This window comes from Sturnus vulgaris, chromosome 3, assembly GCF_052056855.1.
Source record: "Sturnus vulgaris isolate bStuVul1 chromosome 3, bStuVul1.hap1, whole genome shotgun sequence".
Lineage (NCBI taxonomy): Eukaryota > Metazoa > Chordata > Aves > Passeriformes > Sturnidae > Sturnus > Sturnus vulgaris.
In genome coordinates, this window is record NC_142245.1 from 50,845,092 (window position 1) to 50,868,392 (window position 23,301).

Here is a 23,301-nt window from a genome sequence, read left to right on the forward strand (position 1 = left end):
TATATATATATATATATATATATATATATATATGTATATATACACATATGCATATATCTGTATATATACTTGTATATATACATATACATATATTAAAAAGGTGTGTATATGTGTTTGTGTCTATGTATTTATGTGTCTATGTGTATACATATATTATACGTACCTATATATGCATATACCTGTATATATACATATATATGTACATATATATATAAATGTGTGTATATGAATCTATTTTTTTATGTATATGTGTAGACATTTATGTACACATATGTAAACATCTATGTATTTATACATATATTATACATCTCTCTATATATGTATATAAATGTCTGCACATGAGTGTGTGTATATATACACAGAAACTCTTCATTAAAAAATTGTCTTTAAAGCTACTTTGAAGCTGTAGTGACGGAGGCTGCGGGAGCCTCCCGCGGCCCCGCAGCGCTTCCCCCGGCTCGCACTGCCCCCGCCGGCCGCCCAGCGCCCAGACACCCGCGGGGGCTGCCGGGTGCCGCCACCCGCCGGCTCCGGTGTCCCTCCCCGCCCCTCGGCCGCCTCCCGCCGTGTCCCGGCGGCCCTCGGCTCCTTGCGCCCGCGCCTCTGCCGGGACACCGCACGGCTCTGCCCCGCGTCGGGACGGCGCTCCCGATAAAAAAAAACCTGGAGTTACCAGGAGTGGGGTTCGAACCCACGCGGACATGCGTCCATTGGATCTTAAGTCCAACGCCTTAACCACTCGGCCATCCTGGTGCAGATACCGGGACCGCTCGCGGCCGCTCCTACATTCACGGCCGCGCTCCCACCGGCCCCCTGGGCCTCCCGCGACCCCGGGGGTGCCCCCTCACACCGCCCTGCCCCCGCCGCCGCCGCCGCCGCCGCGCTCCCTCGCCTTTACTCCCAGCGCGGCGGGCGCGGAGCGCACTGGCGGCGCGCGAGGGCGGCCTCTCCCGGCGGCGGGAAGCGGGCAGGCAGGGCCCGGTGGGGAGCGCTGTCACGGACCGAGACCGAGCCGAACCGGGCCGGGCCGGGCCGGGCCGAGCCGAGCCGAGCCGAACCGAGCCAAGCCGGGCCCGCTGCCTCCGCCGCCGCCGCCGCCTTCCCGCCGCCGGGCGCTGGGCCCGTAGCGGAAGGGAGAGGCGGGGGAGGTGCGCGGCGCTGGCACGGGCCCGCCCCTGGGGGAGAACGGGGCGGGCGGCGCTGGGCTGGGGGCGGCGGGGGGCGAGGGCTGCGGACACCGCGGGCTCTGGACGCTGTGGGCTCATCGCCCTCAGAGCGGGCAGGGCCGCGCTGCCCGCGGGCTCCTCGGGCGTGAGAGCCAGCGGAGAGGTCGTGCCGATAAGGCACCGACACTTTATTATTTCCGTCCAAGTGTTTCCTGGAATGTATCTTCTCTCGCTTATAGAAGGAAAACCGAAACCAACAAAGTGCATAGTTATCAATTATGCATAATTAGGAGGAAAAAATATCGCGGGGGGATGATTTTTTTGCTGGTCGCCACTATACACCGGGTCTACGGAAGCACCTATCGCAATATTCCCGGTTACTGCCTGCCCTGGGACCTCCCCTTTCCTCTGTGCATCAGAGGGGAAATGGGAAAGTGTCACTTTGCTGGCTGTGTCTCTGGCACTGGCTCCCACCCTCGCTGCTATTTACCAGCGGAGAAAATGGACATCTTTCACGGCACCAAACTTTGGCACCTTTGAGGTGTGAGAGACATATTCCGTACAGCACAGGCTGAGGACGCGGGCCTGTGCCAGCCTCCAGCACAGGAGGAGGAGGTGGAGACCGTCTGCTTCCCCACGAGCAGAAGAACAGAGCACACTCCCTGCTCGGCTGTTTGTTGGACACCCTGACTGTCCCTGCCCCTCTGCAAGGGGTCTGGGGCTCCAGTTTGCAGGTGCAGGTGGTGCCTGACCTCCTCAGCTCTTACTGCTCAGAGACACCCGGGACGCTAGGCATGCTTTTAAGGGAAATACTTCTCGCGTACCATAGAAGGGAATTGTTAACGTTTTACATACATGTTATTCACACGCGGGAGCTCTTGACTAAAAGAACAGCTCTTCCAATGGAACTTGCCATGCTGTATCTTTGCCTTGAAATGGGTGGCATGCCATGGTTCTCTATTCAGTAGGGTTGTGCCTTTCAGCAAAGTATTGAGTAGAGAAACACTGTCGGTTAGGTTTTTTACCTTTTCTGTTCACATTAACACTATTTCTAAGAAACACAGTAAAATGTTACTTTTTGTTGCTCAGACTTGGTGCCCTAACAACGTATGCACTGTAAGGCATGATGGTGAAGCTGTCTTCTGCTGGCCCTTACTTGCTTTGGCTCAACCATTATGAAGACACTATATAATATGCTAAAAACTTGGAGGAAGATAGATCTCCTGTTGCCTTCTTACTTATTAGAGAAACAAACAGCATGGCTCCATGTGAAAATCCCATTATATGGGAAATTTATTAACCAGAATCACCACATACAGTATCTATTAAATTACACTGTTTCCTGCCTTCATTATATCTGTGATACTGTCCTAGAGATAGAAGCACAACCCCATGTAACTCTTTCCTTTTTCAATCAATTTTAAATAGCTACCACGTTTCAAAAATCTAGAGAATATGTTTTGTTTTCAAGAAATAATAGCAATACAACTTGGGCTGTGTATCCAAAACATCAGAAAAGCAGCAGTTTAGCATAGCTACTCAGTTCAGCCCCCAGAAAAAAAAGGTATCTGGATTTTAAGAGCTATCCCTTTATTTCAAAAAGTTTCTCCCAAGACATGTGCCAGAGATACCTGCTTATATGTGCAAGTGTGTCCACAGTCTAGTCCTTCGTTTTGAGGAAGCAATTGTCTCACTGACATTTCTCTAAAATGAAACCCGTGATTAAAAAAAAAAAAGTCCCCTCAAGATGAAATGGAGACCCATATGCATATCCATTACATACTAAACTTTATATTTTGTAATAGGGGGAATTTTTTTCTCTTATATGTATACTATGTTGTCTTATGCTTTTGTCCTGGGGTGACTTTGTCATGTTGAATTCTATCCCCATTTGTCTCTAAACCTGGACAACTTTTTAGAAGGAGCAAAGTGCTCCTAGTTGCCAGTTCTCTTTGTTCTCTTCAGAAAGGACTGGTTGGTAGATGGTTGGTGGTGTGGATTCAGAAGCTTCAGCTTCAGTAGGAAATAAAACCAAAGTAACAGCTAAAAGCTAAAACATCCCCTGACGGATTTTAATTTCATCACCCCTCAAACCCAGTTTAAGTGTTTGCCATATGAGGGAAGAGGGGAAAAAAAGCCCAAACACTTCCAACCCATAGAATGCGCTACGCACATTTGCATAGAAGTTGTGCTGACTTGCAGAAAGAAAAGGCAGCTTTCCTCAGAAGATGTCCATTCTGCAGCTTCTCTTATTAGTACGCTAACATATTATCAAGCAACTTTTATCATCTTCTTTCACTCATCCTGTGTGGCATGAGTCCTTGCAGATATAGGGGTTTTTTTCAAGTCTGTTTAACTATGATTAGGCAAGTTCATGGGCTAGCTAAATTTGAGTTCTTACGCAACTGAAGGGTAGAAAAACCCCCGAAGTATTAGGCAATGGACGTGTTTGCAAGGAAGAGAATGACAGAATGATTGCTTCAGTTACTGGAAGTAATTTTTAAGTGTCTCTTAACTCACAATGCATCTTAAAAAATAGTTTTAAAAGGTATCAGGTTGGTTTTTGACTAATTCTCATTTTTTCCCTACAGCAACAGCTCTAAGTCAGGAGAGAAGGTCTGCAATTGCCTTTTCTTACTGCTCTCTTTCCCTGTGCCTCAAATCAAACTAAAGGTTTGAATAATAGTTTTGCATATCTACTACTGCAATCATCAAGGTCTCTCAGAACTGCCAGAATGAATTTGATTTTTTTTTTAACTAGCGAATCATCTTGAAATGCATGAAACTCATTTTTCTTGGGTTTTTTAGGGAAAAAAGCAATAGCAAGTCTGTCTCAATATGCAACATATTTCATTTACCATGGCAAAAAAATTAGGAGGACTTTTTTTCCTAGGCCTTGTTTAATCTCCTTTAACCAACTCATAATTTAGTCCAGCAACTTTTAAACTGAACTTTGACAATGCAAAAAAACTATTCAGAGCTGCAGATCCAATGTACAACACTCTGCATGTTCAGTTTTTCTTATCAAATCTTTTATTCCATTTGTAGATGCAAAAAAGGAAACAGCACAAAAAAGTACATATTTTTTATCAAAAACATTGGCAAGTGCTAGGAATATGCATGTGAAAGGAAATACATTATTTCATTCTTTATTGGTTCATCCCCACATGCTGACTTTCAGAGGTTTAGGCTATTTCTCTATGAATGCACAGTTCCACTGACTTAATGGCAGTACCTACAGAGTAAACGACTTTGTCTTCTTGAGTAGCACCAAAGCCACTGGCTGTGGTCCCAGCTCACCACCCTCCTTTCTCCCACTTCAAGTTTGAACACCTCACTGGAGAGGTCCTCAGACAAGCATAACACTGATATCACCAGTACACCACTGAATATCAAAATACCTTACAGTTTAGGAGATCGGTGTTCCTCACTCTTCCATGTTATCAGAGACAGCAAAAGGGACACTCAGTTTCTGAGAACAGTTATCCCTTTAGCTTCTATTTGTGTAAAAAAGCCTGTCTGGCTAAAATTGTTTCCCAGTAAGATATGAAAGCTTGGAAGTTGGAGTTATTTTTCTGTTTTGTTATATTAATGCAAATAGTAAGAAATGTTTGCGTTTTTTTTTTTCACATACAAAATCAGGGTGCAAAAGGTAAGAAGGGAGAAGTTTCACTGCGACTGGTGCAGGAAGGTGTACATCTATGCACATCTAAGGAAAACTCCCAAATACAAAATATTTGAAATGTTAAAATATATTTATTAAAATAGGTACAAATATGACCATCACTTTAAAAAAATTAACTTCTGAAAAAATGTCCCGCATTATTTCAAAGGCTAGCAATAGATCACAGTGTTTCAGGAAGCCACCTAGAAATATAGTTGGAAAACCTCCAGAAGCAGGAGCTGTGATCAATCATCAGATTTTGTGAATATGTTTCAGTGAGAGTGCTCAGTGCTTACCAGGGCTGTACATTTTTTATTTCCTTGCAATACTCCAAACCTACTGGTTTGCCCTTATGGAAGGGCAGACTCCCATTACACAAAAGGAGACTTTCCTTTTAAACTTGAAAAGAGCACTGAAATTACATGAAACTTTTCTTTCTTCTTCAGATGTACTGAAGAAATAGTTCTATTTGCTTTCTCAGGTGGAGATTTCCCAACAATTGGAGAAAAGTCAAAATTTCTGTACACCAGTAAAACTGCATATTAAAAAAAAATATTCCTTCATCTTTAAAATAGATATTAAAAAAAAACATTTGGTCAATGCTTATAAAAAATGAAAGTGTGCTGACAGGCCAGACATTCCACTAAAACTTCTTCTATGTATGTGCCACTACAGGAGACCCTAAAATACTTTCTCAACCTCACAGCTGTTGTCTTCTTGTAAGTGTTTCTACAGAAGGCCACTCCATGTTTCAGCTCCGATTGAAGTGTTAATTGGCAGAAAAATGCACCCAGAACATGAAAGCATGGCAGGTTTGAAACGGAAAGTCCAGAGAGTGGCTCAAGTTAAAAGTGGGTGAGATGCCTCAGTGTTGCAGTGCTTTTAGCCACCTTGAGAGAGTTGGGTGCTCAAAATGGAAAAAAGCAGTCACTTACACACAAATAGAGCAAAATGTGCATATTACCATTTAAGGTGCAGCCACTTCTGTTAAGATTCCAGACAGCTGCAAATCAATTTAAAAGAGAAAGTAGTTCTGTGTCCTGGTCCTGCTCCAGGCTCAGTATTTTGTCAAATTTGCATCAGCAGGCTCCAAAACCTAGTTAAAACTCTAACCTCCTGATTCTGTGGTGTACTGTGTCACCCCAGGCAATAAGGCCTCACCTCCTGCAGCCTCACTTTGACAAATAAGAATAAAGTTACTTTTTGAAAGTATTTATCTTCCCCAGGACAAGTTATTCATTCTTCTTTCTTGCCTATATGAAACAAGTATCACTGTAGAGATATTGCACCTCTAGTTACAGTAACAGCACCTTTCAATAAAAATTAGATTAAAATAGTTTTATCAACATCTCTAGGAATTCATAAATACAAACAGCTTTCAGCACATTTAGTAAAAAGGCAATGAGCAAGACCAACTGCAAAATATCCCCCCTGTTTCTAGGGCTTGACATCACAGAAAAGTCTCAGGAAAGAACACCTGATTTTGAAGGCATTCAAGTCAGTCTGTGATAGCTCCAGTGGGACCATCACCTTCTGCAACATGATAAGCAGCAGCAGAGGATTGTTCTGAGGGGATGTTTTCTCCTGTATTCCAAAGCTTTTTTCACTTGGTCTTTAGCATCTCCTACATAGTCCTCAACATTTTGCATATTTATCTCAATAACATCAAAGGTGTCTGCCTGTTCCTCCACCAGCAGGGCCACCTGCAGAAAGAGCTCGTGAACTTCCTTAATGCGGCCTTCCAACTTCACCAGCTCCTTGTGTCGCGTCTCTATCTCATTCAAGGCTGCACGAGCTCCTTTAACATCTGACAAGAGATTCTCAGAGAAGACATCCCATTTGCCTTGCTCAATCATCTCCTCAATCTGCTGCCCAGAAACATCTTTGCCCATGATCTCCAGCTGCCGCTGAATTCGAATCTTGCAGTTCTCCCGCTGGTTCATCTCTGTTGCATTGTAATCAAACATAGCGTCCTGAAATGTGTGCATGAGGTCAACGTAGTGGTTCTTCGCCACCCTGGCAATGACAGACATGGCTCCATACTTTGTTATTGCATCTTCACAGAAGTCTCTCATTACCTGCAGTTTCCTGTGGATGCTTTCTCCACGGCTCTTAATGTCTCTGGCAATACAATTAGTATCTCGTTTGATGCTACTAAGACGGCGCATGGAAGTAAGGAAGCGGGTGTTTTGCTTTCTGAGACGGTTGACATCTGCTTTTAGGTGGTCATTTTCTGTCCGGATGGTCTGGATGTCCTTATGAAGAATTTCCAAGGCATAATCCGTCTCATAAAGGAGAATATCCTGGGGTGAATTTTCATCCTCATCACTATCAGAAAACTGTTGGTTGTGTAACCTGGCAAATTCACGCAGCTCACTTAAACGGTCTTTCATCGTGCCTGTAAAACCAAGAACAGGAGGAATGAGTTTGAAGTTACTAAAATATTGGTTAAAGGAATTGAAAATTTTTAACTAATAGCTACATCATGGTTATAACTAAATCATAGATAACAAACATAACTTACCAAAGATAACCCAAAATACCAGATTTTAAATTTGTTCACAGTATTTTATATAGTGATAGATATCACATCCAAAACTCTGCTAGAACACTGTTCTAGAAAGTACTAAGATTAGAAAGAAAAACTGCAGGAAAGAAGACAACAGATCCTGAAAACAAATCCAAAAGAATAGTAGGAGAGTCCCAAACTCCCCACAAAATGCCAGTCTTACTTGGAGAGGAAAACCAGACTCCTGATAGGAAGCCTTCAGCTATCAGCATCTGTAGACATGTTAATAACTGAACACCTTCCACCACTACTCACCAGAGAAATCTCCTCTAGCTCCTGATCCTTCATTACATCAACTGCCCAAAATGTCACGGGCTTCCCTCATTCTAAGTTTGCTTTTCCTGGGAGAATACTAAGAAGCCTCTCAAATACAGAAATGGCATTTACCAATACAATTGGAAAAGAAAAGTTTCAAAAAATGGTGTGGGAAGCATCAAGATTGGGGAGGGGGGGAGATGAAAAAATGAAAAAAATGAAAAAAAAAAGAAAAAAGAAAAAAAGAAAAAAAAAAAAAAAAACAAAAAGAAAAAAGAAAAAAGGCCAAAAAAAGAAAAAAGAAAAAAGAAAAAGCAACTAGTGTTTCCAGATGCTATCATTGACCATAGAGTATCAGACATCAACAATTAGGGATGTGGAGCATCTGTCTTATGAAGAGAGACTGCAGGAGCTGGGCCTATTTAGTCTAGAGAAGACAGAGAGGATCTGATCAACACATATAAATATGTCAAAGACACGTGTCAAGAGGATGGTGCCAGACAATTTTCAGTGGTACCCATCAACAGGACAAAAAAAATGTCCATAAACTAAACCACAAAAGTTTCATCGCAACACAAGGAAGAACTTCTCTACATTGAGGATGGCAGAGGCTGCCCAGGGAGGTCGTAGAGTCTCCCTTTCTGGAGGCATTCAAAACCCACTGGACACATTCCTGTGTCTCCCGATTTAGGTGACCCTGTCTTAGCAGGGGATTTGGACTAAATGATCTCCAAGGTCCCTTCCAACCCTACAAATGTTGTGATTCTGTTAACTTTGTGCTTACCATTCCTTGAACTTGAGAAAAATTAAATTTCATCAGCCTTCTACAGAGAGCATAGTACAACTCGCTCAACAATTATTTCGCTTTCTGTTTGTGTTTTCTTTGTCAAGCAAACACTAAGTAAAGCTCCTGTGTAAAAAATTCATAATTTTGTAGGAGTAGGCTTACCCTTCCTTCCCCAGGAAGAAATGTAGAAGCAAATACCTAGTAATTCATAACATGAAAATACTAATGCTGTAGTAAATTCATGTGTATACTAATTCTGTGGCATCTCTAAAAATACTGGTTTTTTTTCTTTCTTTTAATACAACAGGAAAGGTTAAAAAGTCAAAGATTAAAAGAAGAGTAAGGAGCTGTCAAGTGTGGCCTTAGATCGTACCACAATGTTGCCTGTACACAGGAAGATCATGCAATTAAACACTGGCCTGTGCATTATCACTTCCACCAAGCTTCTGTCTACAGTCTGTATGTGCTGAATATAAGTTGTACAGCACAAAATTTAATATTCATCATTCAGTTCATGCTGTCTCATTGACTATGTTGCTACTGTTCGTTTCCTCAGGGATTTTCCCTGCAAAATCTTTGGAAAGTTCGATAAACTCCTACCAGTTTTTTGGGGAAAGGCAAATCTAACAGCCCCACAGTCAGGTTTCAGCCCAGAGTCATTAAGGATAATAGTGATAATTTATGATAATTTATGATGCCCACTTGAAACCCCTCACGCACAATTCTTTGTACCTGGAATGTTCAGAAGTCAGCCCCTTTTGACTTCAGTCACTGCTGCAAGCCTCGAGCACTTTGCTGAGTAAGATTGCGAAGGAGCAAGCTGGACATCAGTGAATGAACACATGGATCAAGGCCACTTGTGAAGAGCTCCTCTCCAGTGACATGGACAGCATCACACACGATGTCTGTGATCCAGCAGATCCAGTAGAGTCTAGTTGTAAGCAGAACAGAGGGATCAAGTTGCAGTTGCACTTAGAATCTTCACCCTGGGTTCTCCCAGCTTCCCAATACTTAGTTCTAAAAGCCTACATTAATTGTATCTACATACCAAAACCTACACCTAAGGTGTTCAACATTAGTATCTTTTAACTCTGCATTGAGGACCTGTGCCTGTCTGGGATATGTCTCCTCAGCTAAAGTGCTCACACTTCTGTCCTAACAAATGGATGCCATCTATTTGAGCCTGACTTCAAAATCCTGCAAAATCAGGGACCTTTTGGCACTTTCTTTCATTCTCCCCAGGTCCTGTCTTTTACATTCTGTTTCTAAAGTGCATCACCTAGTCTGCTTCCCACTTCATATTTTCAAGATGTTCTTCCTTATCTACACACAGTACCTGGACAAGATGGAAGGACAGTAGCTTTATGTCTGTATTTCAGCATCGTATTAGGCCACAAACACTACAAATTACAGAGGACATTTGTTCAGCTTTATGCTGAACGTGCTCAAGTACTTCATAGGTCAGCATTTGTAATATATGGCCAAAGAGATTTGTGAGGTTCAAGAAAATGTTTAGATTTCAGCTTTCTTGAGCACCTTTTGCTCAAGGAACACAGTAAATTTATTTAGGGTATTTGGAAACTGTTGCTTTGAGAAACACAGTTTGGCAGAACTTCAGGATTTTTTACATAAAGGAAAACAGTAGACTGGAATGTAGCATCACTACAGAGGTCTTTTCCTATTTCAAATTCTCATTTCAAACAAGGAGCGACCAGATCTTCCCAAGAGAGGACAATAACTTCCAAGCATTCCTTGGATGGTGTCAGGGACAGAACTGACACTAAAGAGCTGAAATAAATAAGCAGAGAGAGCAAGGAAGAACAGCAATTTGAAATATTTCAACTTAACAAATCATGGATTAGAAAAGATGGCCTCCTTTATCAGATGCTGTTGTTACTCAGCAAAGTTTGCATCTCCATATACACTGATTGCATTGCTCGTAATTTGAACAGCAATAGATTAATACATGGTGCATTACTGGTTGCTAGGGATAGCCTCAGACCTCAGTCTGTAAAATGAGCATCAGTCTCTCCCTTCATACAGTGCCCAGTGCAGCAGTAGAAGTTGGCCTCTCTGATGGGGAAGCAGCTCTGCAGGACGTCAATGTGCTGGTAAGGCATGAACAGGAATATGAGCCATGCATCCAGGCTGGAGCAGCAAAAGTGAGGAAGGAAAGGGACCCCTGCTGTCTGACCCTTGAGAGACCACATCTGGAGCATTACTCACCAGACACACTGGGATGAGCTCAGGGGAGGCCACAGAGGTGGTCAGAGGTGCTGGAGCACCTGGCATATGAAGAAAAGCTGAGAGAGTTGGGAATGTTCAGCCTGAGAAACAGGAAGCTCAAGGGACATCTTGTTGCCATCACTAACTGCTTAATGCAAGGCTAGACCCTTCATGGAAATGTACAGCAATAGCACAAGATGCAACACACCTAAGTGGAAACAAGAGAAGAGCCAGCCAGATACGAAATGGGGGGAGAAAGGAAAAAGAAGAAAACCCCAAACATTGAGAAACAATGGAAAAGGTGCCCAGAAAACAGCATCCTTGAAGAAATTTAAAACTCTACTTGACATGGCCCTCAGCAACTTAAACTACCTGTGTGCATTTTGAGCAGGCCTGGATTAGACAATGTCCAAGGTCTAGTCTAAATTCTGTTCTGGTAATCAGCCTTAGATAAAAAGTTTGCTAATTCAACCATGAACATTAAATGCATTCAACTACTTGCACAAGTCTATATAAGAGACATCTAACACATTAGAATACCAAGACAGCAACTACTCTGGAGTAAAAACTGCAAGTGTGTAACTGCCTTAATTTTAAGAGTGTGAGGTTCAATAGATTAGCTGTCAGTTATATTTTATTTTAAAATGCTACATATATTCAAACTGGAACATGTACTTCCACGTTTGTATTTTTGGGTAAATCTATCCTTGTAAATATGAAGCTCCTTCTGCAGTCCATCGTGATGTGTACACCTGTACACACACACAGGAAATACAGACCAGGAAATGATAGCTTTGGAAGCAGATACCCAGCAAGGACAGTCAGCTGAGGGCACATTCAGTGCTCATCTTTTCATGTTACTTTGCTCCTTACTGGTATTAATCACCACAGTGACAAGCTTTCTCATCATGCATGAGAAACATGCAAATTGTCCTGTTGCAATAAGACTGCAGCCCCAGACAACTGTGTATGACATGGGATTTCAGACAAGAAAGAAAATCCACTCTGAAAATCAAAAACTATGCACATGCATACACCCCCTTTTAGTTAGCTGCATATACATACAAAAGGGAGTCTTACAAACATTGCCTAACATTGCTAATGTTCTGAAGCCTGTTAACTATGTAGAATGTAAATGATCTAAGGATAAAAAATTATTTCTGTAGAAACAAGCGAATTACACACTTATGTTTATTTCAGCTTGAACATTTGTATATCCACAGTCTATCCCCATACGGGCCATTCACTTAAGAGTTGGGGTCAATGATCCTTGTGTGCTCCTTGCAGCTCAGAATATTGTGTGATTCTGTGATCAGAGTTTGGGGACAAATGGTGACATGATGAAGCAGTTTCAGCACAGCAGCCATATTTCATGGCCACCTGCTGGGAAGGAAGGCAGTGTATATTTTTTCTTCTTGCAGCATTCATAAATGGCAGCTGCTACTTAATACCATCTTACCAAAAAGTCTAGTCAGCAATCTTTCCAGTCTTGAGTAGGGCCTTACAAGATGAAGCTTTTGCTTCAGCTGTTTAAGGAACATCAGATATTTCAAAACAAGTTGGTTAACAACCATTTCTGTCAGTAGTTCTTCTCGCCCTTGGAAGGTAAAAGGAACCCACGTGGCTCATCCTGGCTCTGAATGGCATGTGATTTTGATCACATGACACACAATAGTTGTGACCCAAAACACAAGTGGTGAACAATTAGGAAATAACCTGCTCTTACACAAAATTACTTCATAGCTAAGTGTGTGTCAGCACATCTCAGTGACTTCCCATATGGCTTGTAGAGGATGTAGAATTGATGGAAATATACTCAGATGGACTTGCTGAATTGAACATACTGCATTCCAAGGCAAATAAAGTGCTGCTGTTGCACTAAAATGCAAGTCATGCATAGGTAAAAAAAAATTAAATTTAGCTGAAGCCTTTTGTTTAAGAGTTGGAGTTCAGATTTAATAATTTTTAGCAACCATCTCTTTTGTAAACAATTGTCTTGGACTAGAATTAATATTTGTGTTTGGTATCTGTTGTCTAATAATACATTTGACAATATCAATTAACTTGGGAAAAAGACTTTTTTTAACAGTAGGTTTTCCTTTTTCCAGAAGAGTAATTGGCTTATAGCAGAGTACTAATCATCTTTTCAGTCCAAATTCACTGTCTTCTCAACCATGCCCATCACAAGTGGCACAGCAGGCTTGAATTTTTCAAATTACTCAATTTTTTTTCTCTCTTCTCCTCTGTAAGAGCCTGAAACAAACAAAAAAAATAATCTAATTATTAGGATAGTGTGTCTTCTCAAGCTGTTTTAAGATCACATGTATGTATTAACTGCAATATTAAAAACTATGACAGAGATCAGCAGCTCAAAATCTTTTTGCGGCCTCACTTAAAGAAAGTTCTCCTCTCCGGAATTTCTTGGATTTCACAATGTTTAAAAATAGGCAAAATGCATTTGGGAATTAAAGTCTATCAGTTAACACTGACTGCCAGTTATAAAGCTACAGAAATCCATCAAGAAGTTGCAAGTGTATCTGAAAACTATACTACCCAGCTCATATGGTCATGAAAGCCTCTGTACAACAGAACACCACCTTTAAACTTTCCATCACCCTAGAGACAAATATCTGCAGTTGTAAATGCTCAGGGTATCATTTTTTCCCAAAAGCTTTCATGAAGTGTCAATTTCCCTGTTTGTGCCAGGACAATTTATTTATTACAAGCTGATATATTCAGAGAAGTAGGGATGACTCCATTTTTTGCAGGCAACTTCTGCATCTGACAGAATCTCCAAGTCTACCATGGTTCCTTTCCTATCATAAAGGCTAGGAAAAACCAATGGGGGGAAACTTTTCAGATTGTTGCCTCTAATTCAAAGAAATGAGGCAGTAATTGCAAGAATACTGATAGCCTTGGATGTTCTTCTTTGACTTATCTCAGTTTCTTTACCAGTATTCAATCTCTCAATTTTTGCACGGCAACATATTATGAATTCAAGGATCTAGAGTACATCTCATACTTCTTAGATGTACTGAATACATTTAACCATCCTGGGGTTTTCTGTAGACTGGTTATCAGCTTTCCTAGACGTTAGTATCAAAACTAGGAGACGCTGCTGGTTTGTATTAAATGCACTATAATATGCCATTTTTCACATATTTATGATAAGACTGAGAAAAAAAATCTGATGTTTTAACTCGTTATTACTCAGTAGCCATGAGAGTAAACATTATTCCTGCATTGGAGAGGTCAGCTTGTTTTACATGGGTTGACTGCTACTATTTACTAGGTTGTCTAAGTTTTCACTGGAGAGCTACGGATCACCGCTGACAAATTTTCAATAGTGGATAGATAAAATAGATCCTCAGTATCTCTTCTTGACATTTTCCTCACAAGTCACATAAGTGAGCAATTGTAACTAGATTTGGTGGTGGTTGGGTGGGGTTGGGAGCAGCAACAAAAAGGTTTCTCCATCTTCACTGGTGTGCAATATCAAAGTCTTCAGGTAAAACTGGCCTAGATGGAGACAAGGGGAGTGTGAACTGTACCTCCAAGGGCTTGGCAAGTGGTTAAGACAGATCCATACCACTAACATAAACAGTGAGACAGCCATCCATGCATTTCTTGGCAATTACTACAGCTCAGCATCATTACAGGTCACCATGCAGGGCAATCAGCCAACACACTCACAGGCAGTGCTGGCAATGCAGCACCATGAGTATATACATTATCTAATTAATCACCTCAGCTTCCCTGGAACACATTGGCTCAGTGAAATAGCTGTGTACATACCACATTTATGTAACTACTATTGCCACCACACAGTGGTATTTATAAGTGATTTAGACGTTGTGTTGGTATGCAAATAGAAACATGAGGTTGCATGTGATCATCAGTCAGAAGCAACATGTTCTACTGCTGTTTTTAAATTAGAACAACTGCATTATTTTTTGAAAAGCATATATATTTAAGGCTTGTGATAAAGTGTTACAATCTGAGACTAAGTACTCTTGACTTTAAAAAAAATCCTTTAAGGTTAAATACAGGTTGCTTTCTTGATATTTGATCATGTAGGCCAGTACACATGAGGCTCAGTTTGGGATCCTATTGCAAAATCTACACAACTGTACCTGCACCAAACTACTCCCAGGCAGGAAATAACCCCTACAGCCACACATGCATACCCACAGCCTCAGCCCCAGGATGCGTCAGGCTTTATGGCAGTTACACTACTTAGCAGCCTTGGATGTTTACAGGCCCATTGAAAACACAAGTGAAGTTGGGAGAAGATATAGATGTAATTAGGACACACCTGATTGGGCATATCAAAAACTCAAGCAAGCTTTATTCTTGCTTTCAAAAACAAGTGAGTTGTCACTACCACAAACACAGCACAGAGAAAAGGCATAGCAGGAAAAGCAGAAGCGTGCAGTAATTCCTTGACTTTTCCAAACATGAGAATTATCCTGGCGATTAATGTGTTAACTGCCATAACAGATTAGACAAAAGCTGCACACATGATAGGCCTGCTGAAGTCAAGATACGTGACATCATTCTCTCTGATAAACCTACATAAATATGACCTAGATGTAAGTGCCAAGCACTGTGTGAGAGCTCTTGCTGATTGTGTAGAGTGTCTTAATATGTGACCTAGCCTATCAAGGCAGAGATAAAAACCAAATTGCTTTCGTCCCCTCATGTGGAGCCCCCTCACTACCCAAGAGGGGGTTCCCAGGAGCCAGCCCTAGACCACTCCCTGGGAATGATGTTCCTCACCAGAGCTGGCTCATGGCCACATCTTGGCGAACAACCCAAAAATGGCTTCACTGCAAAAAGTGAACACCCAGATTTGGTGTTGAGATGAGTTTACTAGATCAAGTTACCATTGCCTAAGTAATTTCTGCACCATGCTTTGTCATCCTTGAACTACAAGGATGACCAGAGTCAAAGAAAATTAATGGGCCAGATAAAAGATAAGAGAAAGTTTATCTGTCCAGCACCTTCATATTGACACAGCAGTTGTCACCATTAGAACTGGTTTTGAACATACAGCATTAGGATGGGTATCTGTCACACTCACAGGTTATCTATATTTTCCTTTAGTGACTTGGAGAGTGGAACCAAACATGAGCTTGTACAGTCTCCAAGTGACACTGAACTGGAAGGGAATACAAGCAAGCATTTGGTGGGGGCAGGGGAGGAGAAATTATGAAAATTTAAGATGATCTTAACAGTAAGAGAAGAAGTAACAAAAATAAAAGGAAATTCAATATAGACAAGCCTGGCACATTTAGATAAAATTATTCACACAAATATAAAGTAGGAAACGTAGTTTGGCAGTAGGAAAGCATTGGTGGGGTTATAGCTGATCGCAAGCCACAAAACAAGTTCACAATATACTATCATCGTAAAAAATCCAAAACCCCATGTCTTATATGAGAGATGGTTTGGGAAGGACTGTTTTTACTCTGCTTGGCATAGATAAGGCCTCAGTTGGAAAAGTACATCCTGAAACAGTTATCACATTAGAATAGTCAAAGGGAGCATATTTGGCATTGTCTCCAAACAGTTTAGAAAATACATTCCTGGAGAAAGAGGAGCTGAAACAATTATCTTCATTTAATTCAGAAGACCAGGGAGAGACACAAAGTACTCCAACACATAAAAGGAGTTTTCTATGAAAAGGGAAATGGTCAGTTTGTTCCCTCTGTTGACATTGGAAACATGCAAAGTAATCAATTTCTTTCACTAGGCTTATGTTGAACTGCCTGTGACTTGCTGAAAATTGGACCATTTCTCTGTGGAAGCACTGTGGGACCTTCCTTGATGGAAAGAGAGAAGATAGAGAAACCACTCTCAGGCCTGGTTTATGTGCACAGCTACAGTGCACCAAATGGATAAAGCAATGTCTTACAGTCCTGCAGTGGCCCTGCATTCCCAGGATTTGTTCAGGGCCCTCACCCCCAGTGTCACTGTGTGTCCAGCACAACGTGTATATTCACACAATGCTGCCTATGCTGGAGAGAAATTTAGGTGATTCTTTTCACTCAGCAGATTCTCTTCCTTCTCTATAATTTATGCACTAGTGGCAAATATTATTTCTTCTTCTGAAGCAGGTCTTGGTTACTGTGTTAGTATACTGTTAGTATAGTGAAATACATCAGGCATGGAGCCTAAGTGCACTGCACCCAAATTCTCCAGGACTGATGGAATATGCAGTTGCATTCCACAGCATCACGTTTATCTGCAGTGCCCAGAAGGTACTATATTTTACTCATTTTAATGTCTGAAGAGATCTTCTGTACCATGTTTATTTTCTTCATGGAGCTGTCTTGCAACCACAGAGTTTAACTCATAATTCTAGCCTCAGCCAAAGTGCCAGATAACAGATAACTGATAACTGAACATGCAATTTCAGTTTCAGACCAGTGAGCATACAAGGCAGTCAGAGAAAAAAGTATGAGAATAAGATCATCGGAGGAATTGGACACCTAAACCATCCTTTCCTAATGATGACATTTATTCTGTTAATCTGTTAGACCTCTAGTCTGTTTTGAATTTTAAAAAAGTTATGGTCATCTTGTAGTCTCACCACTATTTAAATAGTGAGTATCAGCACTGATAAGAAAACATCATCATTCAAATTGTATTCTAACCCAAAAAGTTCATATATTGCTATTTTGATTCCTGACAGCTTAAAAGACAGTTGCTAAAATACCATCTAAAGAACAGGAACAAGAAGTGCAAGCGTCCGTTTTTGGCCAGTGGTGTTATTCTAGTCATTTCCTTTCTCAGTATCATCGAGTGACATGTAGCTATCTCAGACATTCACGAGGGCCAGTTCTTAGTAGGAAGGAAATGAGTATCAATTTAATAGGAAGCAATCAAAGAACGCTAACTTTTGTGCCCACTTCCACATCCGGCCATGATGACACTCAAGAACGAAGGAAAAGCTATTATATTATGCATATAAACCAAATTTTCTGTAAAATCTGCTGTGGAGCTATTAATAACCATGTATGAGCACTATGAATAAAATGTTGATACTCGTTAAGCCAGACAGACAAAGCAGTGGAAATGCAGACATCCGTAGTGACTGGATGAGAAGCCACATATTTTAAAGTGCCTCTGTTTTTCTACCATCCTGTGAAAACCCAGCCATCACTTTTGCATTCCATAAGGAGCAGGGCTAGCCTAAGGCACCTTCGGACCCAAAAGCCCAGTCCTCATTTCCTATCATCTCTCCTGCCTCCGGGCTTCAGCCACTCGACTCAAAAGGGGCAGTTCCGTCTACTTTTAGGTAAAACCGAGGTGCCGAGAGCCCCGCACACCACACGGCCCCTCTGCTTCTCCGGCTGGGCTGGGTGCCGAGCACCGAGCACGCCCGGACATCCCTGGAAGGGGCGGCCAGCCTGGGCTCCGGCGCTGCCCAGCGCTGCCCTCCCTCCGGCAGCAGCTCCGGGCGCGTCGGCGTCCGGGAACTCCAGCGGATGCTCAGGGGAGCTCGGGAATACGGCTGCGCCCCCGTCCCGGCAACCAGCACCGGCTGTGCCCGGGGTGAAGAAACCAAACCTGCCCAGCCCCCGAGGAAAGCGCTGTCCCGGCTGGTACTCACCCCCAGGCAGGGCAGTCCGGCCGGTCCTGTGTCGCTCCGCCCGCGCCGCTCCCCGAGGTGGCGATGCCGCTCCCGAAGTGCCGGTGCCGCTCCCCGAGGTGCCGATGCCTTTTCCGATGTGTCAATGTCGCTTCCGAAGTGCCGGTGCCGCTCTCGAAGTGTTGATGCCTTTCCCGAGGTGCCGATGCCTTTCCCGAGGTGCCGGTGCCGCCGCAGCGCCCGCGCCGTCGAGGCGAGCGCTCATCCCCGCGGAGCGCCCCGCCCCTTCGGCCGGCTCGCCCGCCTATTGGCTGCGAGGGGCTGATTTGCATGTCGGCGCCCCACCCCCTCCCGGGCCGCCCCCTCCCAGCCCCGCGGGAAGGTGCTGGGCTCCCGTCGCTGCCCGGTTCCCGTCGCTGCTCAGTTCCCGTGGCTGCCCGGCGCGGGGAAAGTCCGCCCCGTGGGTGCCGGGAAGCGTGGGCGCGGTGAGCTGTCCCGTTTCTTCGCCATCGTCCCCGTGGACGTCCCTTGACCTTTCTTTTCCTCGCCTCCCCGCCGGCAAGCGGGGGCTTTCCGACTCTGTGACTGTAATTCAAATTGCCGCTGCTAGTGTAAGGAAGATGCTTCATGCTTCAGAGCAGGGGTCAAATTAAGTCCTTTTTTGCGTTGTGACTTCCTGAGGAAAAAAAAACCCAACACCTTCCCCATCATTCTAACTGGAAAAAAACCCCCCAAACCTAATGAAACTCTGGTGTCTCAATGTTTGTTTGTACACGGTATTCATACACATTAATTAGCCACACAAGTAGCTATAGAGGTTGTTCACGTCTCTCTGAGATGGGAAGTTTTTGCTTCTCTTGAAAATCTAAGACATATACTTTCTTTCTCCTTTTCGTCACAAAACTTGAATATAATCTGAACCTGAAAATTTTAAAAGATACAAGTTACTTTTTTGTAGGTGCCGAAAAGTAACTGAAAGAGCAACTGTGCTTTCCTGAGCAGTCATCAGTTATAAGGCTCCAAAATTTCTTACGTTGCATCAATCCCACCCTGGTGATCAAGAATAAATTCTGTCTTCATGGAGACAATTGCAGAGATTTAGGAAGCTTCCTCCCTCCTTATTTTCTATGCTGGTTTTGTGTCAGGAAAAAAATGTAAGTAACAGGAAAATATTTGAGGTTTCATGGTTAAAAGTCAGTTAACATTATATCTGACAGAAAGACTCTTTTACTTTGAAAAATCCAGGACTGCACTAGGCACTTTGCTGGAATTTTTCTCTCAGACCTTGATGCTGGAGACAAATTTAGGTGCGTGGGTCTCACCAGTTCCCTAAAACTATCTGAAGGCACTGAACTGTGAGTGGGTTTTCTTGTCCAGGCTGCTGCTTTGTGAGACCAGCTGCAGCATCCCCACACGTGGGCAGGAGGTTTTCTCCTTGCCACTGGACTGCAGAAAGCAAATGGGTCTTTAGTGTTGCTTGGTGATGTTAATGCAAGCGGAGCTGAAAATAGAGCTGGGTGTTAATGTAATGTCATGGGTAATCAAAGGTACAGGCTGCTTTGCGTGGCATGGAACAACAATTACAAATGAACCTGCTGTCGTTGCAGCACAGGCAAAGTGCTATGGGTGCATTGATTGATGTGTCTGATGATCCTGTCAAGAGCAAAATGTTCACCTAGAAACATCTGGTATTTTCCCTATAATTCATGTGGAGGATATGGAAGACCAAAGAGATGACTGTCAAGTCTCCCCTGCTCTGGGAGAGACCTCAGTAAAAATTTCAGTAGCTGAGTAGCAAGCAAGGTAGCAATATTGTTAAAATATTTGTCTTCTAAGAAACGAATGGAGAGTGAGAGAAATTTATTATTTCTACAGATTTTGCCACCTAGATTACAGGTTAAAGAAGGTTCAAAACTCTCATAAAAAGCTCTCTAATTAAGCTGCACAAATAGGTAGCTAAAAAAAAATCCACATTGCCAAAAAAGTATCCTGAAGTTGTTGAGCGTATTACGTTGCTAGATCTTTCAAAGGTGCTCATTTGCATGGTGTTATGAGAAGCAAAACCAGATGAGTCATATGAAAAGATTGTTGTGTCACCATATGTACCAAAGACACTTGTTTTGGATTATTATTCTCATTTCAATCTCTTCTGAAATAACATGGACAGTGTAGATAGATAATGGAAATGATTATACATAGGAAAGTGATTTTCCAATATATGAGATAAAAAATTTTCAGTCTTTTAATTTTATTCTCCTGTGACTCCTGAGAAGCATTACATACCAAGCTACAAAAGTAACATCGTAATTTTTTTTCACTTTCTGCTATCTCTTCTTGTAAGAGGAACACTTTGTAGTTTACCAGTGAAAGTAAATACTCAATTTACACAGATAAAGACAGAACTCATTAGTACTGGGATCACAGATGCCAATAAGTTTCTAAAGGAGTTTGTGCAATATAAATGTAAGATACATCTGCAGACAGTAAGCCTCTCTGTCAGTTCTTTTTTCTTTTTGCTGAAGAGCTGTTGCATTTTTTTTTTCCTTAAAGACTTCTAATCCTGACCTAGGTCTTGAATGATTGCTTTGAATGAACCAGGTTTTGCTTCCAGTTCTCTCATCTCTAGAAAGAGGACAGGCATAATTACTTTCAGTTCTCATAAATGTGTAGTGAAAAGTAATATATAAACAAATTGGACTCTCAGGTATGTTAAAATACCATGAGGATGTGTTGTAGTTCAAGGACAATTCACTGCATGAGGGAGACCCATCATCCTTCTGCTCTGGTGTGTGATGCTTCTAAAGACAATTCGAACCAGGAAACAGTTTCTTCCAAAGCTCAAGAAATTAGAAATTATGTGGACATGTAGATTTCTCTTTGCTACCACTTACCAACACCTCAGCCTGGGTAATGTTATTTTTTGGGAACAGCAGTTTCATCAGGCAACTTACATACAGGTACATAGAGATCCCTGTTTTTCTGGAGCTTACCCATCTCTATAAAAGCAGTTTGTAGCCATAGCATCTGTACTAGTTTCATTATGAAGTTATAGTAGTGTCAATCTATAATAATCGACACTTGTGAAACTTTTAGCTAAAAACAGAGCCAATTGCTACCAGTTCAGTTGTGTATCCTAGAGCAGATTCTCAGACACATATAAAATTCACTTTTCTGGATGTGCAGTACACATGAGCCTCTTCTAAGCTAGAATCAGAGCTGATGTAATCTAGCTCACATTGATTCAATCAAAGTAATGATTCATGGTCCTGGACAATTAACTTTTTTCTTTTTAACCTCATGGATCAGTAGAGTCATTCTGACATGATTTATCAATTGCCAAGGTGAGTTGAAGGGAGACACCAACAGACTGATGCTAGAAAATTCTTTCACTACATTCATTTACCAGAGAAACTGAGTCTTCAGCTGTGATACTTCCAGCTTGAGAAAGGTCCAACAGTCCTGCTCTGTCTTTTCACATTTCATCGTAACCTCTCACAAAAGCTACTGATGTTACAGAACAGTTTCATCAATAAATGTTGCTGACACAAAGAGATTCTCCTTGGCTCCATGAGGAACAGAGTGCTGAAAAGAATTCAGAAGCCAAGTATCTCCACAGGTAGCTAAATCCACCTTGATTCTTTGTTGAGGCCCATGGAGATATTTGGATTTACATAGGGATAACATAGTGCTCTAGGTATTGAGCCCTGCAGATGTTTTTCTTTTTGCTTTCCTTTTCTCTCCTTCATTAGGAAGGAAGAAGACTGCTACAAAAGGATGGAGTACTAAAAGCTGTGCAGATGTAATTGCTGTGGAGTCAGAGGATGCTCTGTGCCAGGGCCCTCTCTCTTGCTTTTTTAGGAAAGGATTTAACATTCTTCTCCAATTATGCCCCAAAGGTATGTGAAGCCAGCCCTGGGTGTATTGCCCCTGAATTCCTTATGAACCACAACTTGGCACTCATATATGGGTCTGAAAGTTCATTACCCATACACGAGTACTTAATCTAGTTAGGGCTGTATCAAATGCCAGATTGGATGCACAGGAAATAGCCCTGGGACTTCTGTTGACTTCAGAGATGATGGCAGGTGCTAGCATGTTTTATTAAGCTGGTAACCAATAAATGAACAAGTTCAAAATGTTTTCACATGAAGGATGTAAACAAGCACGGTTAACTGGAGCCAATGAAACAATACTGATTTCTGGGAACTGAAGGCATGGTTGATTATAAAGTAAGCCACTGGATTTCTCTGCTGCTATCACAGCTTTTGGATACAAGAGCACAGCCCATACGTATAACATGACAAAGGTCCTGTCACATCACTGGCCTAATGAGAAGCTTTACCTAACCCTGTTCCTGTACCTCAGTAGAGGTGTCTATTCTAACTCCTGTTATCAGACAGGAGTGAGGTATTTCTTCTGCACATTTGCATGCCCATAGACTGAGGTCAGGTAACTTCTGCAGTACGGAGATCACTTTGCAACCTGTCAGGGACAAGGACATCTTTATGTCATTCAAGAAGGATAAAAAAGCAAGGGGAGGAGGCACATAGCAGGCACTCAGATTTGGGTATAGTCCCAGTAACAGCAGATTCTAGGGGAAGTTCATATTGCCAAAAACTACAAATGCTATTTTTCCCTCATCACTACTCTCTGAGCAGAAAATGTCCAGGCTATATATTAGGTATGAAGGGAGAAGTACCTGGGGAGCAATAATAAGGGGTTTCTGTTCCCCAGAGGTTAAAAGCCTGAGATGTCTTAGAAGGGTGAGGCAAATACTAAGTAGACCTTCACAAAGAGAGCTATTGCAAAATGAGGACATTTCCATAACTCTTTTGGAGCATCCTTTTCACATTAGTAATCCATAGAAAAGGTGTTGTTTTCTAAAACTCACCAGGTTTCAATGAAATAAAACAATACTATCCTAGAATTGTGTGAACATAAATTTTATACAGCCATGATGATGGATCACCTTATTCATGCTGCTTTTCAACAAGCAATGTAACATCCAGAAGGTGGTGGGGAGCCTGCCCAAAGTGC

At 42.2% G+C, this 23,301-nt stretch overlaps 1 protein-coding gene and 1 non-coding gene across 3 annotated transcripts; both read right to left on the reverse strand.

Moving 5' to 3' along the window:
* Positions 1–670: 670 nt before the first annotated feature.
* On the reverse strand, positions 671–753 carry TRNAL-UAA (transfer RNA leucine (anticodon UAA)). The gene has a single exon. It is a non-coding gene; the product is annotated as a tRNA-Leu (tRNA).
* A 3,423-nt stretch (positions 754–4,176) lies between these two features.
* On the reverse strand, positions 4,177–18,542 carry STX11 (syntaxin 11). 2 transcript variants are annotated; one of them, XM_088161603.1, is made up of 4 exons: positions 18,286–18,542; positions 12,127–12,920; positions 9,174–9,372; positions 4,177–7,228 (listed from the first exon to the last, which is right to left on the reverse strand). In XM_088161603.1, exon 4 carries the CDS (start codon positions 7,221–7,223, stop codon positions 6,357–6,359), a length of 867 nt encoding a protein of 288 aa, XP_088017729.1. In that variant the 5' UTR covers positions 7,224–7,228; positions 9,174–9,372; positions 12,127–12,920; positions 18,286–18,542; the 3' UTR covers positions 4,177–6,356. The 2 variants fall into 2 exon arrangements, with proteins under 2 accessions (XP_088017729.1, XP_014734504.1); XM_014879018.2 differs by lacking the exon at positions 12,127–12,920.
* Between the last annotated feature and the right edge of the window lie 4,759 nt (positions 18,543–23,301).

Excerpts from the sequence above, each read along its gene's own strand:
- STX11 (XM_014879018.2), bottom strand. The coding sequence starts at position 7,223 with ATGAAAGACCGTTTAAGTGAGCTGCGTGAATTTGCCAGGTTACACAAC.